Source organism: Schistocerca gregaria, chromosome 3 (genome assembly GCF_023897955.1).
Source record: "Schistocerca gregaria isolate iqSchGreg1 chromosome 3, iqSchGreg1.2, whole genome shotgun sequence".
Classification (NCBI taxonomy): domain Eukaryota; kingdom Metazoa; phylum Arthropoda; class Insecta; order Orthoptera; family Acrididae; genus Schistocerca; species Schistocerca gregaria.
Genome location: NC_064922.1, coordinates 110284950 through 110304397, shown reverse-complemented (window position 1 = coordinate 110304397; position 19448 = coordinate 110284950). Strand labels below are relative to the sequence as shown.

Sequence of the window (19448 nt, the reverse complement as noted above, 5' to 3'; positions counted from 1 at the left end):
AGTGTGTCATTATCTTGTAGAATTGCTTGATATCGTTATTAGGGGCACTTATGACAACGTTTGTTCCCTTGGCCTTGTGCCTTGTGGCTCTCGTTGCGCGCTGATAACAGATAATCAGGTATGGGAAAGATATTTGTACGAGAATGTGGGGGCCAGCTGAATTTGCGAAGTAGTTCAGATGGCTCTGAGCGCTATGGGACTTAACATCTGAGGTCATCAGTCCCCTAGAACTTAGAACTACTTAAACCTAACTAACCTAAGGACATCACACACATCCATGCCCGAGGCAGTATTCGAACCTACGACTGTAACAGTCGCGCAGTTCCGGACTGAAGCGAAGTAGTTCAGATGGCTCTGAGCGCTATGGGACTTAACATCTGAGGTCATCAGTCCCCTAGAACTTAGAACTACTTAAACCTAACTAACCTAAGGACATCACACACATCCATGCCCGAGGCAGTATTCGAACCTACGACTGTAACAGTCGCGCAGTTCCGGACTGAAGCGCCTAGAACCGATCGGCCAAAGCGGCCGGCTCTTGTGTAATCACCTGTCTCATAATGTACTAGAACTTTTCTTCAGAATGTTAAAAAAAAACGCAGAGCAAATCAAACACGTTTTGAAGGGCTTCGCTATATACACTTTTGCAAGGTAGATTAGGCAGTACGTCGTTGAGTGTTCTCGGAGTATTTCGCAACGGCTTACGTGAATAAAAAGATCACGGTTTTCAAGCCGAGCAATTCGCATAAAATCTTCGAGCTTTCGTTGACCATTTCCGCCATTGTCGTCAGTCTCTCTACTTCGACCATCATCAGTTATTTTGCTCCCCGAATAGCAAAACTCATTTACTACTTTAAGCGCCTCATTTCCTAATCTAATTTCCTCAGCATCACCCGATTTAATTCGACTACATTCCCTTATCCTCGTTTTGCTTTTGTTGATGTTCATCTTATATCCTACTTTCAAGACACTCTCCATTCCGTTCAGCTGCTCTTCCAGGTCCTTTGCTGTCCCTGACAGAATTACAATATCATCGGCGAATCTCAAAGTTTTTATTTCTTCTCCATTGATTTTATTACCTACTCCGAATTTGTCTTTTGTTTCCTTTACTGCTTGCTCAGTATACAGATTGAATAACATCAGGGATAGGGTAGAATCCTGTCTCACTCCCTTCCCAACCACTGCTTCCCTTTCATGCCGCTCGACTCTTATAACTGCCATTTGGTTTCTGTACAAATTGTAAATAGCCTTTCGCTCCCTGTATTTTACCCCTGCCACCTTCAGAATTTGAAAGAGAGTATTCCACTCAACACTGTCAAAAGCTTTCTCTAAGTCTACAAATGCTAGAAACGTAGGTTTGCCTTTCCTTAATCTATTTTCTAAGATAAGTTGTAGGGTCAGTATTGCCTCACGTGTCCCAACATTTCTACGGATACCAAACTGATCTTCCCCGAGGTCGGATTCTACCAGTTGTTCCATTCGTCTGTAACCAAGTGTTAGCTATGATCAAGTTATGCTCTGTGCAAAATTCTACCAGACGGCTTCCTCTTTCATTTCTTCCCCCCCAAACCATATTCACCTACTAGGTTTCCTTCTCTCCCTTTTCCTACTATCTAATTCCAGTCACACATGACTATTAAATTTTCGTCTCCCTTCACTACCCGAATAATTTCTTTTATCTCATCATACATTCCATCAATTTCTTCTTCATCTGCGGAGCTATTTGGCATATAAACTTGTACTACTGTGGTAGACGTGGGCGTCGTATCTATCTTGGCCACAATAATACGTTCACTATACTGTTTGTAGTAGCTTACCCGCATTCCTATTTTCCTATTCATTATTAAACCTACTCCTGCATTACCCCTATTTGATTATGTGTTTATAACCCTGTATTCACGTGACCAGAAGTCTTGTTCCTCCTGCAACGAAACTTCAATAATTCCCACTATATCTAACTTTAACTTGTGCATTTCCCTTTTTAAATTTTCTAACCTACCTGCCCGATTAAGGGATCTGACATTCCACGCTCCGATCCGTAGAACGCCAGTTTTCTTTCTCCTGGTAACGACGTCCTCCTGAGTAGTCCCCGCCCGGAGATCAGAATGGGGGACTATTTTACCTCCGGGATATTTTACCTAAAATGACGCCATCATCATTTAACCACACAGTAAAGCTGCAAGCCCTCGGGAAAAATTATGGCTGTAGTTTCCCCTAGCTTTCAGCCGTTCGCAATACCAGCACAGCAAGGCCGTTTTGGTTACTGTTACAAGGCCAGATCAGTCAATCATCCAGACTGTTGCCCCTGCAACTACTGAAAACGCTGCTGCCCCTCTTCAGGAACCACACGTTTGTCCGGCCTCTCAACACATACCCTTACATTGTGGTAGCACCTACGGTATGGCTATCTGTATCACTGAGGCACGCAAGCCTCCCCACCAACGGCCTACAACGCCGCCAAACTCTTCCAGTTTCCTTGTATTGTAACTGTGTTTTATTTAAAATCACCAAGTGTGTGTGCGGAGTGTTATGGTAGCAGTAGTAACAACATGATTTACGCGTCTAGTTTTCTGCGAGAGGCAATAAACAGGACAGAAAGCGTTAAGTTAGTTTAGAACTGGACACAGACGTTCAAGTCGTGGTGGAAAAAACAAAATGTATGACAGTGTACAAAGCGTGCTATAGTAGGGGAAAAAAGCAATATTTCAAATGACACAGGGTGACAGGGAGCCACTCTTGCGATTTACAGTATAATCTGTGGGATACGCTCATCCTCCTACAGTACAGGCGATGCAAGTTTAAACTGGTCTGTGCCATGGATCAATGCCTGTATATTTAATAGGATCGTCACATGTGGTCGATGCTGGCATTCACACGGTATTTGTTTTCGATATATGGGAGGAGAGAGATGCAGTAAAACTCTTTCCGAGTTCCCTATTGGATGAAGTTAGAGGAGCTTTCACAGTTTGTAATTTTTCTCTGTTGGATGGTACAGAGTAACAATGAGAGCATGTTGGAGCAATAGAGGTGAATGGCTCCTGAGGGGTGTGAACCTGCTTCGGACTGCAGTATCTGTATGTAGTTTGGGGACGCAACACAATGCTGTAGCACTGCCGTTGTCCTTCTTCCAGTTCCCGTACTTTTCTACTACCTCGTGTTGCAGGAGCAGGCTTCGTATGGTGCTGACCTTACACATCATACACTGTTGCTGCAGCTACGACAACTTGTTCCCATTCCACCAAATGATTAAAAAACGGTCCTGTCGCACTAACTCAGGTCACTCTATTTCTACACGGGTTGCCGGAGGTGGTAGATTCAGCTCTCTCTGACTTCTGCTCAGTTCCTACTTAAATTGAAACGATCACATGTACAAAGCTGCAGAAATGGCAGCGGCAGTTGCAAGAGGCATATAGGGACTATCTGAAATGTTACTGTAGCAGATAAGTTCGAACGAGGTGACTCGTTTCGAGATATGAGAGTGCCAGATATATGAGTCACTAGTGGCTGTAATCAATAAAGAAATTCTCCATAGGATCCAAGGCGGGTATGTGATTGATTAGAAAGACTTGATTCCAAATCCCAGACAGCGTTTCTAGCGTAGAGCGTAACACTAGAGATCTGAAAAGCCCGTGTACTTTTCTTACGACCTCAATCAGCACACCATCTACTATTTGTGATCCTTCTCAATCAACTTTCACATACAACCCAGTCGATATATTACAGAACCTCTGACATGGTATCGAGACAGAATGCATTACAAATACTGGAGAAATATTTATGGGGACATTAGGGAGTTGCAAACACCGGTTTCATACCACATTCCTTACCCAAATCACTTTCTAGATTCGGTAATTTAATGACGAGGTTGAAACGTAGGTGACGTGTAACCGCACTGTTAGCCTGATAATATACACTCCGGCAATCACCGTCTATATTCAGTGTCACGGTATTTGTCTGGAAAAACCACTTCATTCATAGATAATGCCATACCTAGATTTATAAAGCCAGTATAGCTTTTAACATGCATACTTGTCTACACCTGTAGAACCAAGACTACTTGTCACAGCAGTATGGTCGTGTTTTTTAACATCTGGCGGTTTGTCAGACGATTACGTCTCTCTTTCTAAGACAAGTGGTAGCACTCGCAACAAAAACTTATGAGACATGTCCATCCATCGCTGATTTTCTCTCAATATTATTTCGTATCGCCAGCACTCATTTATTGGAGAAGTATTATACTTAGCAGTAGGAGGTGCGTGATAGGTTCGCCATGAGCATCAGGCATATAAAGTATGCATGTGTGTTCCAATATGTGCAAAGGAAATGACTATGTCCGGTCATAAGGAAGGAATGGATCTGACTTCGAATACTGTGATACCAAAAGGAAAAGTATGTCAAGTCATAAGAATGGTACGGTATATCTATTTCTAGGGCCACAGCCATGATACTTCGCTCATTCTCGAATGTCGTCCAATTGAGAATTTTACTGTGGGAAAATCATGAAAGGAGGTTGTATACATGAAAGAACCCTGGAGATACTAAAAGGGATCAGATAGATTATATAATGGTAAGACAGAGATTTAGGAACCAGGTTTTAAATTGTAAGACATTTCCAGGGGCAGATGTGGACTCTGACCACAATCTATTGATTATGAACTGTAGATTAAAACTGAAGAAACTGCAAAAAGGAGGAAATTTAAGGAGATGGGACCTGGATAAACTGAAAGAACCAGAGGTTGTACAGAGTTTCATGGAGAGCATAAGCGAGCAACTGACAGGAATGGGGGAAAGAAGTACAGTAGAAGAAGAATGGTTAGCTCTGACGGATGAAGTAGTGAAGGCAGCAGAAGATCAAGTAGGTAAAAAGACGAGGGCTAGTAGAAACACTTGGGTAACAGAAGAAATATTGAATTTAATTGATGAAAGGAGAAAATATAAAAATGCAGTAAATGAAGCAGGCAAAAAGGAATACAAACGTCTCAAAAATGAGATCGACAGGAAGTGCAAAATGGCTAAACAGGGATGGCTAGAGGACAAATGTAAGGATGTAGAGGCTTATCTCACTAGGGGTAAAATAGATACTGCCTACAGGAAAATTAAAGAGACCTTTGGAGAAAAGAGAACCACTTGTATGAATATCAAGAGCTCAGATGGAAACCCAGTTCTAAGCAAAGAAGGGAAAGCAGAAAGGTGGAAGGAGTATATAGAGGGTCTATACAAGGGCGATGTACTTGAGGACAATATTATGGAAATGGAAGAAGATGTAGATGAAGATGAAATGGGAGATACGATACTGCGTGAAGAGTTTGACAGAGTACTGAAAGACCTGAGTCGAAACAAGGCCCCCGGAGTAGACAATTTTCCATTGGAACTACTGACAGCCTTGGGAGAGCCAGTCCTGACAAAACTCTACCATCTGGTGAGCAAGATGTATGAGACAGGCGAAATACCCTCAGACTTCAAGAAGAATATAATAATTCCAATCCCAAAGAAAGCAGGTGTTGACAGATGTGAAAATTACCGAACTATCGGTTTAATAAGCCACAGCTGCAAAATACTAACTCGAATTCTTTATAGACGAATGGAAAGACTAGTAGAAGCCGACCTCGGGGAAGATCGGTTTGGATTCCGTAGAAATACTGGAACACGTGAGGCAATACTGACCCTACAACGTATCTTAGAAAATAGGTTAAGGAAAGGCAAGCCTACGTTTCTAGCCTTCGTAGACTTAGAGAAAGCTTTTGACAATGTTGACTGGAATACTCTCTTTCAAATTCTAAAGGTGGCAGGGGTAAAATACAGGGAGCGAAAGGCTATTTACAATTTGTACAGAAACCAGATGGCAGTTATAAGAGTCGAGGGACATGAAAGGGAATCAGTGGCTGGGAAGGGAGTGAGACAGGGTTGTAGCCTTTCCTCGATGTTATTCAGTCTGAATATTGAGAAAGCAGTAAAGGAAACAAAAGAGTGGGTATTAAAATCCATGGAGAAGAAATAAAAACTTTGAGGCTCGCCGATGACTTTGTAATTCTGTCAGAGACAGCAAAGGACTTGGAAGAGCAATTGAACGGAATGGAGAGTGTCTTGAAAGGAGGATGTAAGATGAACATCAACAAAAGCAAAACGAGAATAGTGGAATGTAGTCGAATTAAGTCGGGTGATGTTGAGGGAATTAGATTAGGCAATGAGACACTTAAAGTAGTAAAGAAGTTTTGCTATTTGGGGAGCAAAATAACTGATGATGGTAAAAGTAGAGAGGATATAAAATGTAGACTGGCAATGGCAAGGAAAGCGTTTCTGAAGAAGAGAAATTTGTTAACATCGAGTATAGATTTAAGTGTCAGGAAGTCGTTTCTGAAAGTATTTGTATGGAGTGTAGCCATGTATGGAAGTGAAACATGGACGATAACTAGTTTGGACAAGAAGAGAATAGAAGCTTTTGAAATGTGGTGCTACAGAAGAATGCTGAAGATTAGATGGGTAGATCACATAACTAATGAGGAGGTATTGAATAGGATTGGGGAGAAGAGAGGTTTGTGGCACAACTTGACCAGAAGAAGGGATCGGTTGGTAGGACATGTTCTGAGGCATCAAGGGATCACCAATTTAGTATTGGAGGGCAGTGTGGAGGGTAAAAAATCGTAGAGGGAGACCAAGAGATGAATACACTAAGCAGATTCAGAAGGATGTAGGTTGCAGTAGGTACTGGGAGATGAAGAAGCTTGCACAGGATAGAGTAGCATGGAAAGCTGCATCAGACCAGTCTCAGGACTGAATACAACAACAACACTGTGGGAGCAAGGGTGAGGAAAGGTGACTCGTTTAACATATGAGAGTGCCAGAAATATAATTGAGCAGTGGTTGTAATCATTAAAGAAATTGTCGACAGAATCCAACGCAGGTATGTGCTTGAATGATGGAAATCATTTCTAGCAGATAGCATAACACTAGAGACCTGAGAAGCTAGTGTAAATTTTCGTACGATCTCATTTGGCACATGACCTATTACTACTGTTTGTGTTACTTCTTAAACAGTCATCGCCTATAACTCAGTGGATATAGTGCAGAACCTGTGATATGGTCTCAAGACAGAATGCGCTACAAATACTGGGGCCATGTGATGGAGTCGCAAATACCGCTTACATACTATGTTCCTTAGCTAAATCACCTTCAATATGTGGTAATTTTATCACAAGGTTGCATCGTGGGCTATATGTTGGTCAGATAATACACATTCCTGCGATCACCGTCACAGTATTTGTCCAGAAAAAAACCACCTCATTCAGAGGTAATGTCGTACCTCGATTCGTAAAGCGGGTATAGCTTTTAAAATGGATCCATGTGTGCACCTGTAGACTGCTTGTGACAGTAACATGCAGTAGTTGTTGGGATTCGGTTTTTTTAACATCTGGTCGATTATGTCTCTCAGGTCTATAAAGTATGTAGATGTGGAAAGGAAATGACTATGTTCAGTCACAAGGAGGGTATGGATTTGGCTTGGAGTACTGTGATAGCTAAGGGAAGAGTATGTCAAGTCATGAGAAAGGTACAGATATTTCCATTTACATAGCTGCAGCCTTCAGCAGGGTGTATTTCTGATACTTTGCTCGTTGTCGAATGCCACTCAATTGAGACTGCGACAGTAACATTTAATTGTAAGTGTAATGATGAAACATATATGTGGCCAGTTTTCTAGAATGATTCCGTGTATGCATGGCCAGTGGTGGGAATGATTCACGTTTCCTGTTGACGGCACCAGCCGTCCGAATGCAGAGCCCTGTTGGAGTGTAGGAATGTATCTGAGTTAACTTTGCCATCGAGTAGACGACCGAACAGCGACCTAATACTTAGTATGTGTTGGGTGGCTTTCGTGAACATATGGAAATTTGAGAAGATTGTGTATGCTGGTGTGTTTGCGCTGGACTGTTATTTCCTCCCATGTAAACTGTTTGGTTGACTGCTCCTGCACATTTCGCGCCTTTCTTTAGCTGAGAGAAGATCGATTGTGATGTGTGCATCTAGCATGTAGAAGACACGTTTGTCTGTTCTCTAGACATGGAAAAGACCTTAGTTGGCTTGTAAATTATAGAGATGATTTGGAATCTGTTACATCACCGACATTGGTATTCGAGGAAGGAAATACCAGTTTCTTCTGTTTGTTTCTAGTTACTCAGTGGTCTATATCACGCTGCACCTCACTAAAGTTTGGGGTTTGTAGAGAAGTAATTTACAGTCTACACTCCTGGAAATTGAAATAAGAACACCGTGAATTCATTGTCCCAGAAAGGGGAAACTTTATTAACACATTCCTGGGGTCAGATACATCACATGATCACACTGACAGAACCACAGGCACATAGACACAGGCAACAGAGCATGCACAATGTCGGCACTAGTACAGTGTATATCCACCTTTCGCAGCAATGCAGGCTGCTATTCTCCCATGGAGACGATCGTAGAGATGCTGGATGTAGTCCTGTGGAACGGCTTGCCATGCTATTTCCACCTGGCGCCTCAGTTGGACCAGCGTTCGTGCTGGACGTGCAGACCGCGTGAGACGACGCTTCATCCAGTCCCAAACATGCTCAATGGGGGACAGATCCGGAGATCTTGCTGGCCAGGGTAGTTGACTTACACCTTCTAGAGCACGTTGGGTGGCACGGGATACATGCGGACGTGCATTGTCCTGTTGGAACAGCGAGTTCCCTTGCCGGTCTAGGAATGGTAGATCGATGGGTTCGATGACGGTTTGGATGTACCGTGCACTATTCAGTGTCCCCTCGACGATCACCAGAGGTGTACGGCCAGTGTAGGAGATCGCTCCCCACACCATGATGCCGGGTGTTGGCCCTGTGTGCCTCGGTCGTATGCAGTCCTGATTGTGGCGCTCACCTGCACGGCGCCAAACACGCATACGACCATCATTGGCACCAAGACAGAAGCGACTCTCATCGCTGAAGACGACACGTCTCCATTCGTCCCTCCATTCACGCCTGTCGCGACACCACTGGAGGCGGGCTGCACGATGTTGGGGCGTGAGCGGAAGACGGCCCAACGGTGTGCGGGACCGTAGCCCAGCTTCATGGAGACGGTTGCGAATGGTCCTCGCCGATACCCCAGGAGCAACAGTGTCCCTAATTTGCTCGGAAGTGGCACTGCGTAGGATCCTACGGTCTTGGCGTGCATCCGTGCGTCGCTGCGGTCCGGTCCCAGGTCGACGGGCACGTGCACCTTCCGCCGACCACTGGCGACAACATCGCTGTACTGTGGAGACCTCACGCCCCACGTGTTGAGCAATTCGGCGGTACGTCCACCCGGCCTCCCGCATGCCCACTATACGCCCTCGCTCAAAGTCCGTCAACTGCACATACGGTTCACGTCCACGCTATCGCGGCATGCTGCCAGTGTTAAAGACTGCGATGGAGCTCCGTATGCCACGGCAAACTGGCTGACACTGACGGCGGCGGTGCACAAATGCTGCGCAGCTAGCGCCATTCGACGGCCAACACCGCGGTTCCTGGTGTGTCCGCTGTGCCGTGCGTGTGATCATTGCTTGTACAGCCCTCTCGCAGTGTCCCTAGCAAGTATGGTGGGTCTGATACACCGGTGTCAATGTGTTCTTTTTTCCATTTCCAGGAGTGTATATCTTGGGAATTATGTTGTACTAGCGATCGGTAGGATGTTGCCTAGTGCTTGATATCGAGAAGTACCGCGAAAATGGTATAATATTATGGCCAACCAAGTGGAAATACACTTGTTCTTGTAATCTTGAGACTGGAGATGTACATAGAAAAGCGAGCAGGCAAGGAAGCAGGTTCAGAGCAGAAACAGTAACGCTTCTGGGCCAAGGGGAAACGATCCCAAATTTGTAGAACAGTTCTGAGAGCGACTTCGGTCCACTGAGGATGCTCTGATATAAAAGAGATGATTTTGTGTGGTGGAGCATATGAATTGTATGTTTACTACATCAATATGATACGCGGTGATATATTGCTGTGTTGAAGATAGGTTTCACGCTCTAATATTCAAGCTCCTGTCCTCAGTGGGAGAACAGTGTAATTGAGTAAGAGTCTTTTCTTATTTGACGATATGTATGGCGCTTTGTGAGGTGTAGTTGTCGGTGCAATATGGTGGTCAGTGTAAAATGGTTTATTGCCGCTGAATGTCACGTCTGTAGAGAGAAAGAAAAGGCTGACAGTGCTTCCCTAGGATTGTGGAGCATTGTGACATATGCCTGATTTGTCGAGATAGCATAGTGGTGAAACTCTAATGAAGGGGGGTGGGGATAGCGTTCAATACCCTACACAGCCGTCGAGATTTAGGTTTACCGTGGTTTGCTTTTCCTACGAAAACGCCAGAGACATTTTCCATCCTTAACCTTGTCCTATCCGAGCTTGCTCGCCGTCTAACGACCTTGTCGCTGACAGGAGGTTAACTACCTAGTCATTCACTCAATGGTTTTACGTCCAGGTGAAGGTTGATGCGGGGAACTTGTTAGAGCAAATGGTACCGGTATTCCAAACAGAAGAGGTTTTGCTAAAATCTTGTTTCGTCTGCTCTTAACAAGAGCAGAAATAAGATCTTACGTTGACTGGTAAGTCTTACAAACTATTTATAAACTCCAGCATTCATGAAACTGTTTTGTCACATGCAGAATACGTCTTGTAATTGCTCGTAGTAGGATCGCCCTAGCACGTTTTCCATTATTTCCAAACATCGTTCGCATTATTTCTACATTTTCTTCTGTTTCAGCATCAGCCAAACGAGGGATTACTACAGAGCTGTAATGAGACAGATAAACGGGTGAGTATATATCGTGGCTCTGATATGTGCATAAATAGATTTATAGGCTGCGCGATATTGGCCATCACTTAGAAGATGTATAGAAACAAGTTTGCACCGTAGTACGCTGTCGAGAACATCAGGATAGCAGAGGGAGTTAACTTCATTAAAGTGTCGTTATTATTTTTTAACGCAAAACTCAAAAAGAGTGATCAACGGAAACGCCAAAAGATTTTGGAACCGATATCTGAAGGAATCACGACAATGTTCTCATAAAGATATTTTTACAGCGAAGAAACGGAAGTGAAAGGGGACCCCGAGAACTTGTCAGAGGCCAGCAAGGGCGCTAAAGTTAGCAGTAGATTAATAAGAATTTTCTTTACTTTCTTTTACTTTTGACTGCAATATTTGCTACAAAAAGGCAATAAAATTAATTTAAAAAAATTCTTTTACTTGCAAGGCGTTGTCCACAGCGGTAGGATCGATGTTATCCATACTAATATGTAAATGCGAAAGTTCGTTTGTCTGCTACCTTTTTACGACCAAACCGATGAAGCAGTTTCGTTGTAATTTGGTATCGAGATAGCTTGAAGGCCGAGAAAGAACACAGGCTAGTAAAAATTCTTAAAAATATAGATCCCTAGTAGGGTGAAGTAATGAATGGAACTTTTTTCACATCAGTGAACATAAGCCGTGTTAAAAAGTATTAAATTTGCGGCATAACGTATACGCCGTATAATGTACAGCTACTTCATTAGTACAGTGAGTAGATACGCACTCCTGTCCATGCTCCTCCACATGTACGGCTCGAAAGAGTACGTGAGTGCCACGACGTCATGCATTCTGGCAGTTTAGGAGGGGAGGGGGCGGTCGATGCACACCACGAGACGTGCTTACCCGAACGTGACAGTAGCTGAAGTTATTGCACATGCAGTAGCTTACTTACTCGTCATTACTCATCGCAACAGAAGTACCGATACGCGACCACAGATGCAGGTAACAGCTAGAGTTCGATTAAAATTACTCGATAGTTCATACTTCACGCATTGGAGCTGGTTTGCCTATATCAGAGCGCTCAACGTCAGTATTGAATCGTTAGCCATTGCCAAACTACAACAACGGTCTGTCTTTTCACTAGCAATTCCTTGTCCGGCATTTTTTCTTGTTGTGTTTGGATTCTGAATGGTCTGGCACGTTTATTTGCTACACACACACACACACACACACACACACACACACACACACACACCAACAAACAAACGAACAAAATTATGCTAATGAAATACACAAACATGCATAGCACTAACCAAACACTGGTGCATATCACCACTCAAGACGTGATTCAGCGTCACATACACAGTTATCATATCACAGAAATTGGCTTACACTAGATAAACTTCACACGACATTGCGTGAAGCCGAATTTTTGCAGCTGCAATTCATCATTTGACAGGTTTACCATACTCATCAATATAGCACCCGCACGCAAATGTCGTAGCACTATGGTTAGTAAATGACATCATGTCTACGAGGTCATTGGTTTGATCTCGTAGAATATACCGATTTTTTTATTTCTAAATCTAACAAAAAGAGTTTTATTATTAATTTTATTCTATTAATTGGTTTAAATGCATTATTTTTCATTTCTAATTCTTTGCCGTGTCATTTTCATCATCGTATTGACTCATTTATTTACTCTTATTTTTCTTCTTATCATTCTTTTTTTTTTTTTTTTTGAATCTGCCTATGTTGCCTAAAATCTGCAACCATGTGGCAACGAGGAATGCTCATCGGTTCGTAACACGGCAGCTGTTGTAGCCAGTGCGAGGAAAGTTTCGGATAACCAGTGATAGCGAGAAACTAAAATTCACTTTTAGCGCTAAAACTGAACTTTGTATGTCTTGCATTTGCTCTTAAAGGTTAGCTGTAATTTCCATGAAGAGAGCTATCTTGTTGCCCGCCATTTTCTCGGATACATTGCACATCACGAGGCTGTCGTTAAGTTAGGACATAAATTTAATTTCAGGGCTGCAAAACTCGTCGTCTGTCGCAATTCACACATTGGTCACTAAAAATCAGCAGTCGACAGAGTAACTCGCAGTGGGCACTTCCAACATTACACATTAACAGCATTTATGCAGTGGCCCGCCGTGTGTGTGTCACCTACAACCGAGTGGTAGCCGACAGCCGATGTCGCAACACTATAGTGGCAAGTGACAGACGTCAACCATTAAGTAACTTTCGTCGGACTATAGTCGTCTATATGGTGATGTAGGTTAAGGTCTCAAATATCACACCTTGCACCAATCCACCATGGTGGGCCCGCAATTGCAAGCGACGGAAAACAAATATGAAATTTCGCATGTTGCTCTACAGCTTTGGATAAGGAGCAGTGTAACAGACTGATTGTGCAGCGTAATGGTTAAGGTACAGGACGTATATGCCAACGGTTGTGGGTTCGAGCCGTGATATATGTTTTGAAAATTTTTGTTTTATATATTTATCGAAGTGAGTTTGGTCATTATTTTCATTCAATTAATTGGGTTAAATGTAATTTTCTGTATTTCTACTGCTTTGTCTCTTCATTTTGATCATCGTAGTTTCATTTCCTCTCGTTTTTTCCCTCATTTCTTTGAATCGTTGTTAATGTTATTTTAATTATTTTTGTATATTAACTTCTATTTATTTTTTCCTTTTTATCATTCTATATTTATGTCTATGTTACTGCATTCATTCTGCTCCTCATTTGTCTTGAGTTTCGTTTTATTTATAATCCCGCCTTTCTTTTAAATCTCCATCTGACTTATTTTATCTATAGTGCAATAAGAATATATGTTTTAAATGTTTGTTTCACGGTTACAATACAAAAAATGTACTTTCTGTTACGAATAATACAATTTTGAGCCATTGTACAGCCAATATAAATAGACTATTACGTCTTTGATTTTTTAACCGGCGTATCGGCTTCAAAAATGTTATGATAGATTAATAAAATGAATTGCTTTCACATGCACAAATATTCCAAGTGGTAAAAGAGTGGTAGGAAAAAAAAATGTGAGCAACTGGAAAAATTGATATAGCGATACAGCGATCTGACAAAGGAAATGGAAAAAAATACATTTAATCCAATTAATTGAATAAAGATTTAAGAACAAAAAGATTCGACCCCAGAATCTTCTGCTTGTAAGGCTGTGTGCTGTTACGCTGGGCAATCAGACTTAATTATTCCTCATTCGAAGCTATAGAACACCACCAGAAATTGCGATATATTTTTCCGTCCATTGTTAAAAAGCTAGGGCCCACCAGACCAGGCTGAATCTCCGTCCAAAAAGTCGAACCCATCGCTAGGGACTTTTCCTTGTTATGTTAATCTTGTTTCCAGTACGGGATCCACTGCAGTCCGCATTTGGGAAACTAATTTTATTTCAGTTTGCGGCCGGATGTCGTTGCTGCCGCCGTATCTGTGTTTCAGTAGGCTTATTTAGTTAAACATACTGTAGAAGAAGGATTGAGAAATATTTACATTTTTTTTTATAATGAGAAGATACACTTGGCGGTCAAAACTAGGTGAAAATTCAAATGCAAGAATTAACATCTGGTTTAAAACTGGTTAACTGGTAGCCTGAAAGCACTATCTATATTCAGTCTATTTGTGTTTTTATTTTTCAAAAAAGGTAAAATTGAAAAGAAGGCTCGTTTTCAAAGATAGCTTGTAGGAAAACCCGTCAAATGCCTCAGTGAACTGTAGTTCCATCAATATCTCTACCTGGAGTGAGGAAAGTGATGTAGGGGCTAATGCCATCAATTAGCATCCGAAAGACCCGGGTTCAATTCTCGGGTCGGCCATCCAGATATCGGTTTTCTGCGGTCACCCAGATCACTAAATGTAAATGCTGGGGTCGTTGCTTAAAAGGGCCGTGGCTGCTTCCTTCCCCCCCGTTCTAAGAAATCCGAAATCTTAGCCGTAGACTGGACGTAAAACACCAACGGTCTTTCCTTCTTTATTCTTGCGTTAGGACATTAAATGAGCAGAATTCAACCGAGTCGTTGTTGTGAACAGCCATGTCCGAGAAACGACCAGCTCGACAAATTACGACGTTGTTAATCGCTGATCTATTCCCTGTGGATTCCTTACGATGTCGACCGAAGATGAAATATAGTTTCTTGTGGAACAAAATGCTAAACACTCTCGACCGAGGATAGTTCGCGAACCACTTCCGAGCAAATGGCTTGTGTCGCTACCATTACTTAAGAAGAGCGAAGAATATTTATGCTGCATGTTATACAACAATTTGTTTACCCGAAATCATCGATGAAATCAAGAGATACAACCGAAAACGGAGCATCAGTCTTCGTCATGACAATACCAGTTGTCACCCAGCATTTCGAACAATTTATTTGACAGATAACAACATGAGATCAATATCTCACTGCCAGTACTCACCAGATTTATCACCAAACGACCGCTTTTAGTTCCCTTACATCTATCAAAAATCCGTGGACAACGATTTTATTCCTAAACCATGTCCAGAACTGATTCGAAAGCATGCAGTAATGTATCAGTTTCAAAGACGAGTAGCTTGTGAAAGAGTGAAACGATTTGTACCAAATAACGTTTTTCTTTGGATCACTTTAAGGGCGGTCCTCGGACGGAAAGATCCATTTACTCTTATCTCACATCCACATTTCTGAGACATGAGCTCTACGGATCATCTTTCTCTATTTTGGCGTTCTGATTGTGGACTGCAAAGCCGTTATTAAATGTTGCACACACATAACACACTGTCAATGCCATTCACAAGTGTTGTGCGATGTGGCGTAGTGGTTAAGAGTACGAAAGGAAAGAGGTTCAAGTACACTTTCAGCCTTCTCGATTCAGTTTTGCTGCAGTACCCCTAAATCACTTCATTGCGTTGTCTGTGGGAACCGCCTGCAGACTGTACATTTAATCTTAGGATGACAGCTGCTGATGGAAACCAAACACGGCATTGTCACATGCTCATGTGATTGTGCCGTGAAAAATATAAACAATAAAAAACGTAAGTCAGTCACATAGTCTTCAAGGCAGTATGTCATTTTTTCCACAATTACCCTTGTTTGAGTTCATCATGTTACTGCTTTTGCGTGAAAGCAAAGACTGAATATTGCTAATGCAAATGGGACATGAATTACTCGTATTACAACATTAAATAAAAAAGTCATTCTTCTTTTGGATTTTTTTCGTGCTGCGTACCCTTTCCATTGCTAATAGTTAGGATTTTCACAATGTTGTTCAAAGAAGCATGGCTGTAGAGAATACCTGTAGTTGTAGGCAAGGGGACGTGCGTGCTACATTGGGTGTCTGCCAAAATTTATCCAAGACGTGGCACGATTCATAAATTTCTGACAGCGCTGTTTCTTCATGCCCTTTCCTCAATCTACTTTTTATTCAAGTGAATATTTTTGAGTAAATTGACGGTGTTGTCATGAGTAGTCCTCTCTCCCCTCTGGTAACAAAATTTTTTCTGGAAGGCTTTGAGGAGAGCACAGAACTTAAACCAGAAGTCTTCTGGCGATTCGAGAGTACCAGTTTTTTGATGGAATTGGAAAAGGGCGCCTGTCTGCCATTTCTGGACATCTTGGTCAGACGGAAAGTGGATGGATCAATGGAGCATTCCACATACCGTAAGGCCACACATACAAACCTGTATTTGCAGGGGTCTGGTTGCCACCACCCATCACAAACTAGGGCCTCGTTGATGGAGAAAGCCTTGCAAAGGAGCTGGAACACCCACAATCACTGTTCAAAGATAACGGATACTCTTCACATCAGATCAGCACAGCCTTAAGGAAGAAGAAACGTGGCCACCCACAAGAGCAAAAGGAGTTGGAGCGGTTTAAGGCAGGGACGTTCATCCCGCGCACGGGCAGTGTTTCGTGAAAGTTAGGCAGAATCTTGAGAAAACATCATGTCATAGTAATCTTTCACCCACCTACAAAGACTTGTCTTCTTGGTTCGGCAAATGACAATCTGGAATTGCGGAAAGCTGGAATGTACAGAATACCTTGTCAGAGTGGCAAAGCCTGCATTGGTCAGACGACACGGGCAGGTCTTGAAAAATGCATTCAACATGATTGCCGCAGTGGCCTTTCGCAGCTCAGTAAGTCAGCCATAGCCCAGCATTGAATTTCCATAGGTCATTCCATGGATTACTCTGCCACGGAAATCCTTGGCACGACGAGATCCTTCACGGATTCAGTTATTGATTAATCGGTGAAAATACATTTACCGCACTATTTTTCAACTGAATTAGGCGTGGGACCCAGTGATTTCATTAATTTCTTCAGAAAGAAAACAATTTGTGACCAATGACACATCTAGTTGATCTACTCTTTCTACAGGGTCAATCAATATTTGCACTCGTAATATTTGTTATATAACTTAAGAATCACTTTATAAACAATAAGAATCTAAGAGAATTTCTTTTTAAGACCTTAAGCGATAAAGATCAACAGTTAATAAAGTCCCATAAACTTGCGCAAAGAGTACCTTTTCAGTCTCAGAATGAAGACATTGGGGACAATAAGACGTACATTAAATGTTACACCGTTAAGGACGATCACTCATTAAGATTTATAACCACAGATTAAAGAAGATTGCCGCGCGGGTTAGCCGAGCGGTCTAGGGCGCTGCAGTCATGGACTGTGCGGCTGGTCCCGGCGGAGGTTCGAGTCCTCCCTCGGGCATGGGTGTCCGTGTTTGTCCTTAGGATAATTTAGGTCAAGTAGTGTGTAAGCTTAGGGACTGATGAAAAAAAAATGGCTCTGAGCACTATGGGACTTAACTTCTAAGGTCATCAGTCCCTTAGAACTTAGAACTACTTAAACCTAAATAACCTAAGGACATCACACACATCCGTGCCCGAGGCAGGATTCGAACTTGCGACCGTAGCGCTCGTGCGGTTCCAGACTGTAGCGTCTAGAACCGCTCAGCCACCCTGGCCGGCCCGACTGATGACCTTTGCAGTTAAGTCCCATACGATTTCACACACATTTGATCATTGAGGAAGATTCATTTAAAGCAATTAACATCAATTGCAAATAATTAATTCACGTCTCAGCAAATATAACAAAACCAAATCTTTCACTTCTATAACAATGTTGGATCGTGGAATACGCCGGATTACCGACACAGAAGGCTAAATGTTACTAAACAGCAATTTTTCCAAACCTAGAACTATCTTAATAGTGTACAGTACTTAGGTTATCCAGAACTAAAGTGCGCGTCATTTATGACGGCGGCCGAATTTAGGTTCGTTCTGCGCATCTGATGTCACAAAACAGTCAGCCAATGAACAGTGAACGACGTTGCCAGAGCTCGACTGCAGTGTAGAGCAGTGTCTTCAGTTTTAGAAACGTTCAGTCATAAATAAAGTAATTGAACAAAAGCAATGTCTTGATAGCAGACTTTCTTTTATAGAAAGTCTGGAAAAAGCGCTCTTTATACCAATTGCTTCATATTCCATTAATTAATTAAACCAAACAAGTAGTAAGCCCCCTAATTCAGGCGATAGCAAGGAAAGGTGTTTGTATCATTCTCACTAACCGCTTTTTCGCAATAAAGAACAGCGGTAATTGTTTATTTCCTATTGTACTTCGATGAAACGTGAGTAATTCATAATCATACCAACAGTGTTTGTCGGTATTTTGCGTGATGTTGTCCTCCGGGAAATTCATCGAATGACGAGCTGTGGTCCTGGCACGGTAGCTCAGCGTGTTCCGTCAGATTGTTAACTGCCCTCTGTAATAAAAAAATCGATCAACAACGAACTTAAACGGATGTCTTAAGACGTTCGCCCAGAGCAGATGCACCGAACAAAAGCGACCAAAATGAGATTTCGCCGGCACGGTAGCTCAGCGTGCTCGGTCAGAGGGTTAGCTGCCCTCTGTAATAATAATAATAATAATAATAATAAAACTGAGTTAACCGATCAAAGACGAACTTACACGAATGTCTTAAGACGTCCGCCCCGATCACATACAACAAACGAAAACGAACAAAATGAAATTAAAAAAAGGTAGTGTAATGGTTAAAGTGTATGGATGCTGAGCGAAAGGTTTTGAGTTCAAACCTTGATCGGTGCTTAATATTTCCTCTATTTTAAAAACAATATCGAAGTGTCTTACTTCATGAATTTTATTCGTTTGAATGCAATTTTTTGAAATTTCTAGTGGCAACTAAAATCGACCATGTGGAAAATAGACGCTATGGACTTTTACCTCTGCAAACTCTTCCAAATTTCGTGCAATGGTTTACTACATCTAACGCTGCACAATAACTGCGTTGAACATCGAAACAAAGTTGTCATTTATGGGGGGAAGGTATCAGTCAAGAAGATGCGTAAAAATCAAGTTTTTGGGCCAAATAGTTTTTGTGAAATCGAATGATAAAGTGTGTCGAAGCAGTCGAAACACTACGTGTCTGCACAGGCGAACAGTGCAATTATGACAAAATCGCGCACATCGCGGAATGCGGGGAGCACGTCTCTGTAGAAGCGAAAGGGTTAATGCGGCTGTGGTGGTTTTACTTCATAAACTGCGCGCTCCCCCCTAAACATAAGTTTGCAAACTATACTATGGCGCTACTTCTCTTGGCGCGTACAACTGGCAACGCAGCAATCTCCCGC

At 42.3% G+C, this 19448-nt stretch overlaps 1 protein-coding gene across 1 annotated transcript in view; it reads left to right on the top strand.

The window, feature by feature from the left end:
- LOC126355271 (gamma-glutamyl hydrolase B-like) overlaps nt 1-19448 on the top strand; it is a 126578-nt gene that overhangs the window by 32630 nt on the left and 74500 nt on the right. The window contains exon 3 of the mRNA XM_050005559.1: nt 10753-10803. Within this exon, the coding sequence (XP_049861516.1) occupies nt 10753-10803 (51 nt within the window). The remainder of the gene's footprint in view (nt 1-10752; nt 10804-19448) is intronic.